Source organism: Pyrus communis, chromosome 2, assembly GCF_041283825.1.
Source record: "Pyrus communis isolate YQ-2024b chromosome 2, ASM4128382v1, whole genome shotgun sequence".
Taxonomy (NCBI): domain Eukaryota; kingdom Viridiplantae; phylum Streptophyta; class Magnoliopsida; order Rosales; family Rosaceae; genus Pyrus; species Pyrus communis.
The window spans coordinates 18,638,122-18,647,562 of record NC_142566.1 but is presented as its reverse complement, the minus strand read 5'-3'; the positions used below and the strand labels follow the sequence as shown (position 1 = coordinate 18,647,562).

The 9,441-nt window shown below is 35.0% G+C and overlaps 1 protein-coding gene across 2 annotated transcripts; it reads right to left on the bottom strand.

Annotated features, from left to right (window-relative positions):
- Positions 1-3,235: 3,235 nt before the first annotated feature.
- Positions 3,236-7,381, bottom strand: LOC137748527 (triacylglycerol lipase OBL1). 2 transcript variants are annotated; one of them, XM_068488694.2, is made up of 5 exons: positions 6,930-7,381; positions 5,013-5,155; positions 4,702-4,735; positions 3,943-4,559; positions 3,236-3,575 (listed from the first exon to the last, which is right to left on the bottom strand). In XM_068488694.2, the coding sequence occupies exons 1-5, from the start codon at positions 7,249-7,251 to the stop codon at positions 3,303-3,305; spliced, it is 1,389 nt and encodes a 462-aa protein (XP_068344795.2). In that variant the 5' UTR covers positions 7,252-7,381; the 3' UTR covers positions 3,236-3,302. The 2 variants fall into 2 exon arrangements, with proteins under 2 accessions (XP_068344795.2, XP_068344794.2); XM_068488693.2 differs by having other exon boundaries at positions 5,013-5,206; positions 6,930-7,353.
- Between the last annotated feature and the right edge of the window lie 2,060 nt (positions 7,382-9,441).

The window sequence follows — 9,441 nt, the reverse complement described above, 5'->3', positions numbered from 1 at the left end:
AGAATGTATATGGCAGTTGATCTTGAGGAAAATGCAAGGCTTGAATTTGATGAATTGCCTATAGGGGAAGATTTACTAGAAGTATTAGCCTACATTGAAACTGTTGAGTCAAGCCAGACATGGACTCAATGGAGGGATGATCTTGCAAGAGAAATATATGATGAATGCAGAAGAAGAAGAAGAGCTTGAAAATTGGTTGACATGGTAGTTGTTGTAATTGTTTTTTATTGAGATTTGGACTCAATGTAGATGTTGTAATTGGCTTGAAAATTCGTAATATCAAGACTATTGAGATGTTTGTTATTGTTTTTTATTTGCTGGAATGAGTTGTTGTAATTGGACTCAATGTAGATGTTTGTTATTGTTTGTTATTGAATCTGTTACATCCTTTTTCAGCTTGCTTTTTGGTTTTGCTTCGGTTTGGGAGCATTGATTTAGTGGTTTTAAAGAAGCATCACCTTGATGTTTTTTTTTTTTTTTTTTTTTTTTTTTTGTGTTGTTTGGATGGTGTTGATTAGTCAAACTGTTTACTTGGGTTTGATGGAGGAAAGAAAGAGAGATAAAAGAGTCATGGAGAGGAGAGATAAAAAGGAGAGAGTGAAGAGATAGAAAGAAAGAGAGACATGAAAGAAAATAGAGAAAGAAAGACATGAAAGAATTTGCTTCTTTATTGTTCACTGACAATATATGTTTGCTCCACTAACAATATGTTTCTTTGTTTTACATATGTAATATTATGACTTCTTTGATAGATTATATGGCCACTTCACGTAATTGGATTGATCATGAGTAGGATGTACTGCTTACCATCCTTGAGGAGATGGTTGCTGGTGGTGTTAAGTGTGAGACTAGAAATTTAAAGGCTGGTACATTTGTAATGGTTGCCACCAAGATGAGGGAGATGATTCCGGGCATTAATATAGAGTCGAAGCATATACAAAATAAGTTGAAGCGTTTGAAAGAAAAGTATTCCTCTGCATATGACATGATGAATACCATTGGTTTTGGTTGGGATGACGAGAAAAAATGTGTTCTTGTGGATAGTGACGATGTACTACAGTTATGGTGAAGGTACGTTTTGTTTCTTATTCTTTTTCAATTAGTTGCTTTAAAAGTCATAACTTTGATATTTTTGGGTTCTTATTGTAGAAACATCTTAATGCATCTTGCAAACCAAATAAGCTATTTTTGTTGTATCCACACTTGTCTACGGTGTTTGGGAGAGACCAAGCCATTGGTAGTATGGCTGAATCAGCAGTAGATGCAATCGAAAACATGAGGTTGGAAAATGAGGATTGCGATGAGGCCTCCAAGATGCCTCCGACTTCACCTACCTCATCTCCTTCTGTTGGTACATCCAGTGCATCTCAACCTACTAGGAAAAGGAAAAGGAATAAGAATGATGCCGATGCAAATATTGTAGCTGTTATTTGTGAAGGTTGGGATAAAGCAATTATTGAAATGAAGAATTTAGGTGAAAGTTTTACTTTCGGAGAAGCGAAAGCCAGGTTACCTTCTGAACTTCAGGCCATGGGTCTCCCATACGATCAGGTGCTAAAAATTTCAATGAAGTTAGTGATTGATACTGATCTGATGCGTATTTGGTGTACCTTGGATGACTCACACAAGACAAATTTCATTAAGATGTTTATGGATGGCCTTTGAGCATTAGGGGATTTAGTATGATATAAACTATATCAACTTCTAGGGTTTAGTAAGACATTATCTTTCTTTTTTTTCTTAAGTCAGGACGAATATTTAATTTGAGATTTCATGTTTAAGTTATGGATATTTCATGTTTATTGCTTTAGCAAGATATTATTATTAAACTTATATATTTTTCATCCTTGCATGACAACCATTGCCATAAACATCCCGTTGTCTCACAGCTCAACTTATACTATACCTATTGTTTGACACAATTTGCATTTCAATGTGATGACGAAGAGATGAAAACAGATTGTGTCAAAGATTCCAATATAGCCATTGCATCAACGGTTGTTCTACCACACTAACCTCTTCATATGTAATTCATCACATATACATAACCATATACATATTGTGGGAAAAATCAGAATAAACTTTTAATCAACAAAGATTAGTTAGCTTGATTAAGGTTGGCATGAATGCTTACGCATTTCTACTTGTGGCTACACTGCCATGTGCCAAGCCAATGGCATGCTTTCACCCTATTATTTTTTTAAATCACTTCAAATTAATTGACGTATTATCCCGCTAAGTTAATTATATGAGCAACATAAAGTACAAATAATGTCTCTTGTTTTCTGTTATACACAGTACGAATATATGAACACAAAGTCCAAGTATAGTGTACAAAATATATCCTAGGTAAGCAGCAGCAAGAAGAAAAAAAAATTGTTCTGTCCCATCCCAAACTTACCAAACAACAGTCGGAACAGGGGTAAGTTAATCATTTTAATATTTTGGTTTCGTTCTCCGTCCTGCGCACCAAACGCAGAACATAACAACTCTCTCATTCTATCGTGCGCATATCAAACATAACATGGAACCACTGTTCCGTTCCGTCCCGTCTGCGTATCAAACGCTACCTAAAGGATGAGAGAGACTCCTGAAAAAAAACTTTACTGAGATTTAGTTCTGATGCAAAAGAGCTTACTAAGAATCTGAGTAGTATAGGACAACACTATATTTTAGGGAGTAGGATTATCTCCTCTCTTTTTTCCCTCCCCTTCTCTCATTTCCTATTTGAACGGTCACAGTTAAGTCATATCAACATCCTATATTAATTTTTTATAGAAATAGAAAGACAAAATAGAAAATATAAGAGGAGGGAATAGAAGAGAATGAAAAGAGGAAGGGATAGAATTCTACTCTATATTTTAGAGGGAGGAAAAGTTAATTTGAGCCGCCAAAGAGGATGGCTCTGATACTACCATAACTGGGATTTTTTTTAAAGAAGGGAATCTAGAATAAAGGAGATTTCCCCTCAAGCCTGTTCTTACATGATTCCACTTCTGTTTGTTGGCTAGGGAGGAAGTCTCCAGATATTCTAAAGATCCATATTCTAAAGATCCATCTATTGATAAGATTCTGAAATTAATCTCTCCTTTCTCACTCTATATTGCACTCAATGCTATCTATATAAGATTCTTTTACCTTACATTATATCATAGTACTATTAAGCGATTCTTCTTGTCCGCTTGTTCTGTCTGTGTTGTCGTTTTATCATGATTAACATTAAGAAGAGAAATACTGTCACACAAAACATATGCCGTTATTAATCTTCTTTTATGGTTTTACAAGGGTGAGGATTTTAAACCCTAAACTTCTTGCGGTATGTTTCTGGGTGGGAGGAATACGTTTGATGATCCCAACCGGGTAGCATTAACATAATCTTGGGTGCTATGAGCTGGAACGCCTGGAAGTACCAAGCCAATGACCCTAAAAATTCTTAGAAAAGATCCTTCTTTATAGTCTGGTCCCTTTGTGCGTGAAATAGTGAAGCTTCTAATCAGCTCGCAGAAGGCATTTATCATCATTGGTATTGCCCCCAGTGGTGAAAAGTAATTCTTGTTCGGTTCTTCTGCAACAACCTGCCCATATAAAAGCACCAAAAAAGAGAATGGTCCTTCAAAAGTGTGCTACTATATAGAACTTTATTACAAACTCAAGTATTTATTACATATTCAATTAGAAACATGTAGATTTTTTTTTTTAATAGAAAATTCAAGTGCTTTCTTAGAAAAATACTTAAATGTGCTACATGAAATCTTCAAAATAATGCTTTTAGAATCCAAAAACGTTCTTTAAGAGTTTTTAGCAAATGTAATCATAAGATATTTTTATTGTTAGAAAACACTTTCAGTCATTCCAAAAATCACTTTTATTAGTTTTGAAAAAAAATTAAAAGTGAGAACGTTTTTTTTGTTATCTGAAAGGAATAATTTTGAGGGGATTTACCTTCACTTCATACTGCCGATTATAGTAGAGGCATGTCCCAAAATGCTTGAACATTAAGTCCTTGTCATCATAAGGCAACCTAGGCACCATATCGTTACCATAAACAAATCTAAAATATCGAATACCATGCTCTTTCAATTTTTCTCTCATGAACTCTCCAAATTTCTCATCTCCTACCCTTGGCTGCCCAAATGTATACACCCCTTGCAACCTCTCCAATAACCATGCCTCATTGTGCAGAGCCAGAACTGCAGGAAACAGAATTGCTAGAGCCCCACCCAAACTATGCCCTGTCACAATGTATCTCGCTTGATCATTTTGGCTCAAAATTTCTTTTAGCATCTCTCTAATGGCATAGTAAGCTACGGCTGGCTGCCCATCTTCTTTTTTGATTTCTTTAGGCCAACCAACATTCTTTTGTAAGCCTAAAGCTTTCATAAAGCCACCATGAATTTTTCCAACCCCAGCTGAAAGCTCGTACCATGAGATGTCAAAGTCGGAGCACCATGCATCGGCATCGAAAGGTTCAGTTCCCCTAAAGGCCACAACAATGGTGTCACGGTCACCAGTTTTATCACAAAGCAAGAAGGCTTGTGTTGTGGCTTTTTGTTGATAGTCTGCATTGAAAAGAAAATGAAAAATCATTATTAATCGTAGTTCAAAATGCTATTATTTTCATAAGAATTGCACAAAGACTTGTCGCCAATTTGAAATGAATGCAGCAATTACTTACAAAGTGATAGGTTACTAGCTTCTTACCATTCCAGAAGTCATAAAATCCCAAGAACTCCATCTGCTCAAGAGCAATTGCATTTTGGTGTTATAAAAGTAGAACTCAATACTTAATACTGTACAAAGTATATATGTTCAATATTTAACACTACAAATGTATATACGCATAAAAATATTCTTTTACCAGACTGTCTATTGTTAGATTATTTAACTCTGGCAACGAACTTTGGCAAGAGAACATTACCCTAACTGCTAAGTGTGTGTGTGTGTGTGTGTGTGTACTAATCAAACTGCTAAAGGAAATATTATATATCAACTAAAGGAAATATTATATATACCTTCCAGTGATCATTCACAGTAGTTTCAATGTAGGTCTTGTTTTCATAAGAAGCTTTAGAAGCCATCATAGAGAGTGCTGCATGGTAATTGGCATCATCATGTTTGATGCTACTGTCTAACTTCACCCGCTTGTCCATATTCCCTATAAATGACAGAAATATTGCCGATGATTTATCTGGCTTTACCAGCTTCCCTGAACAACATGAACCCATCTCCATTTTAGTCTACATGAACAAGAATCACAAACTTATAACTATCTTGGCCCGGTCTGTTTCCTTGCTTGGTAAACTCAGTGGCATGAACCCTAATTGATCCCTTGGGTTAGCTAAGCAATGAGGATGAGTAGGAAAACTGGTGAAGAGTTTGATCTTCTCCATTATGACCAAAAAAAGCCTAATACTTGCTTCAATCCCTATGGGCCAGATAGTCTTAAAAGCAGGCCGATATTGTTGTGGTTTGAACACCACTTACTAAAGACATTTTTAGGTGTATCTGAAATACCGTGATATAGTATTATTTAACTAAATTATAAGGTGTGTACTTATTTTTTATTATGCACCTTTAAATTTGGATGATCAATTTTGTTATGTATTCATATTATAAATGCAGGTGAAATAATTATACGACCTGAAACATACAAAATTTCTGGGGACAATTGTCCAAGGAAAATATCTGCTTTGCATACATTAGTAGAGCTGTGGACTTTATAATCTTTGTGGGGCCCGGGCAAGGGAATTTCATGATTGTTCACCCACAACAGCGATAATTGAGGGCGACTGATTGATTCAATTGATTTGATGTGTTGGATCTGAATTATTTGTATTATTACACAGTATCATTAAACCATGGTAATGTTGCCTTGATAAATTACATAACAAACGAAATTTAATTAATTTTTCAAGACATGACAATAGCTAATTAAATTATATATTCAGAACACAATGAATTAAATTTTTAACACATGTCAATAGCTTCAATGTTAAGAGACCAATAACTCTAAATGTAAAAGTTTCTCGACTTGAAGCTGCCTTTGTAAAATACTTCCTCTAATGTATAGTCTATTGATGCAAAAAGAATTTTAAATTTGAGTGCACAAAACGCACACAATACCCTTACTAACTTACCTGACTCAACATTTGCAAACAAAACTATTTTTTGGAACAACAATGTTTCAATTCAAATACATGTATGAACTAAAAATTATTAATTATCAAACAAAAGGAGCAAAGCATAAATGGATTATACGACTTGGAATGCAGTTTCCTCTTTTAAGTAGTAGATAATATGTTTAAAGTTGATGTTTTACTATAAAATCAATTGGTAATATAGAAAATAACTCAACTATTTATAAGTATATTGGAATACAAAATTTCTTCTTTGCCTGATATGAGATTTATACCATCAACATACTAACATCTATACTCAAAAGAACAATTCAATTTTCAAAAGAAAAAAAAAATGAGGTACTCGTTAATCATGATCTTCTAGTATTATAAGCATGCAACAGATATGAGATTATATAAGTTGGCTAGAGGTGTGTTTTCTCTACACCTAAGTTCAAATTATCCTCAGTTTAATTGAAGATTGTCTTATTGTTTGTCAAAAAAAAAAAATATATATATATATATATATTAATATTAAAAGCAAACCATTTTAAAAAGGCTAATGCCATGAAGATTAAATGTTTAAACAAAATTTTGTAAATCAAATGGTGTAGTTATTAATGATTAGATTATTATATAAATGTTGGTTAACGTGTTTATTTTTTATTGGTGACACATCATTTGGTTTACAAATTTAATTTGAAAATTTGATTTATCTATCATTATTCTTCGAAGAAACTTCAAAGAATAATTACTTCCATCCAAAATATGATAAATACAAGGAAGGAAATTAATAATAGTTAGCACCCGAACCTCGGAAGGAATTGAGCATGAGCACAAAAATATTGCGGTTGCTTGACAGAAGGTTCAAACACATTTCAGTCGCCGACCCCAAAACTGAGAGTGGCTTTGACACAAGTTGCAGAAACTTTTGAGCCAAGATGGAGATAAACATAAGCCATCTTCGTCTGAAGCTGATCGTTTCATCTGTGACTGTGCCCTCACTCTTAGAGTAATCTGCATACCTTCCTTCCTCAACGTTGGAGGAGAACAGAATGTGAACCAGATCAAAGAAGCCAACTTCTTCTGGCTTCAGTAGAAAATAGCTACTCGAAAATCCTTTGTCGCAGGCCATGGTGCGTTGGTGCGTTGGTGGTAGATATAGTGTTTGTATATATACTGCTTTAAGGATACTATGTGTTCCTGTTTTTGGTCAACTTTACATAAAGATTAGGTAGAGATAGTGGTAAAGGCTAGCTGGCTCTTCAGGTAATATTTGTGTGGTTAGGTTATATAATTACTATTTCTTAGTCCTTGATTAAAAGTGGACCCATTTGCTTTGCTTCAAGAATCGAAATTTCGAGGATCCTTCGGATATTTTGGGTTTCCCTGTTTCATTCCCAAACTTATACTTTCACAAACCCCACCTCTGCTAAACCCCACCTCTACTCTATTCTCATCCGTACTAAATTTTGAAAGAAAGAAATAAATAATTGACTAAATTAGAATCTTGTCGTTTTCATTCACAAATTATGATCCCTTTAAAAAGAAATGTGACAGCCACAAATTTATTTAAGTTATATTTGTATCCTAACCACAGCTAGTTTGCTTTAGCTTTGGTGCATTTGCATAAACCCAACCGCTAGGTCTGCTACAGATAAACAATCCTCCGTCGCCAACTTTTGCCTTCGGGGGGCAACAATCCTTCTTGGTCCCTTCATCTCCTTACCTCTCTACATCTCTCAACCTTTTGACCATCTTTCTCAAGAAAAGCCTTTTGTCTTTTTAGTGGACCGTGTGCTTGATAAAGAACTATAAGGACGAAATTCAAAGTTTTGTTGGAGATAACGCATAGCATGACTTCTTTGTCGGTAATTTCAAGATTATCATAGAGTGGTGCGATAGTTCTTCAGCTTGCATGGTTTAGTCATTGTGAATGTTATCTTTCATGTTAGTTAGATGTGAGCTATTTGTAACTGAGGAATTGTATTGTACTTGCGATAAGTTTGTAATTATTGAATTGTGGTGTTTTAAGATGTGTGCCCTCATGTTCCTGCTATAGGAATTTCACGTGTGGTTCTTTCCAAGTAAGGTTCACTTTGAGACACGTTTGACATGCCTAATTTATGGAAATTCTTGACCGCTCTTACAGAAATTTTATGTTATCTGAAAAAATCCTTGGTGCATTTGCAGTTTACTAACCACGCCTTTCTTCCTTAGTTTTCATATATATCTCAACTTCTAAATATTTCAACTTCTTCTTACTCAATTATTAAACTAACGCAAGTGGCATTGTACCACAGTGGTGGAAAAGAATTGAGCTTTTGTGACGGCATAAGTTCGAACTCCATCAATGACTAATCTAACAAAATTTATTGTTTGACAAAAAAAAACAAATAATAGACCAACAAATATGACCAAAGGATAGTTGATAAACCTATCCTTATAATATCAATCATATAAAACTTAATACCCTCCAAGTCAAATGAAACATACATTTTGCTTAATACAAACTTTGTATATATAATATACTTCTAAATATTTCTCAAAATTTATGTCCTATAATATCTAAACTTCTAAATATGCATACATCACAACAAAGGTAGATTAGCCTAGCCGGTGCGCACAAGGTGTGGTCCTATTCATGTAAATGATGTGGTTGTCGCAATCTTATAAACTCACGTTTCCCATTTGAAAACTTGATTTAGTGCGGGGTGGTTAAAATGTCCAACAATTTAGAATGTAAATACATTTTCACAAGACATCTAATGATAAAATATATATACATATGATTGTGTTTTTCTTCCTCTCTGTGGTGAGTGTTTTTCTTCCTCTGTGTGGATCCACCATGTTGAAATTAGGCCCCCCACCCTCCCGCCCCACCCACCCCCCCCAACAACAAAAAAAACCAAAAAACCCATCCCGAAGGCGATTAAATATATATACATATGATTGTGTTTTTTTTCGTCTGTGTGGATCCACAACTAGTAGCCTCCCCTGTGCGGGAAGGTATTACTGTGTGGATCCATCATGTTGCAATTAGCCCCCCCTCTCTCCGGCGGGAGGTATTACTGTGTGGATCCACCATGTTGAAATTAGCACCCCCACTCCCCCTGGCATTACTGTGCAGATCCACCATTAGTGGTTAAAATTGAGTCTTGAGTGGGAATAAATGAGTAGGACAACTCACACACTAACACAACTTCTGTCATTTGATGGGAACAGTATATGACCTAGTGCACATGGGAATAAATGAGTAGGACAACTCACACGCTAACACGACTTCTGTCATTTGATGGGAACGGTATATGACCTGGTTGCACTA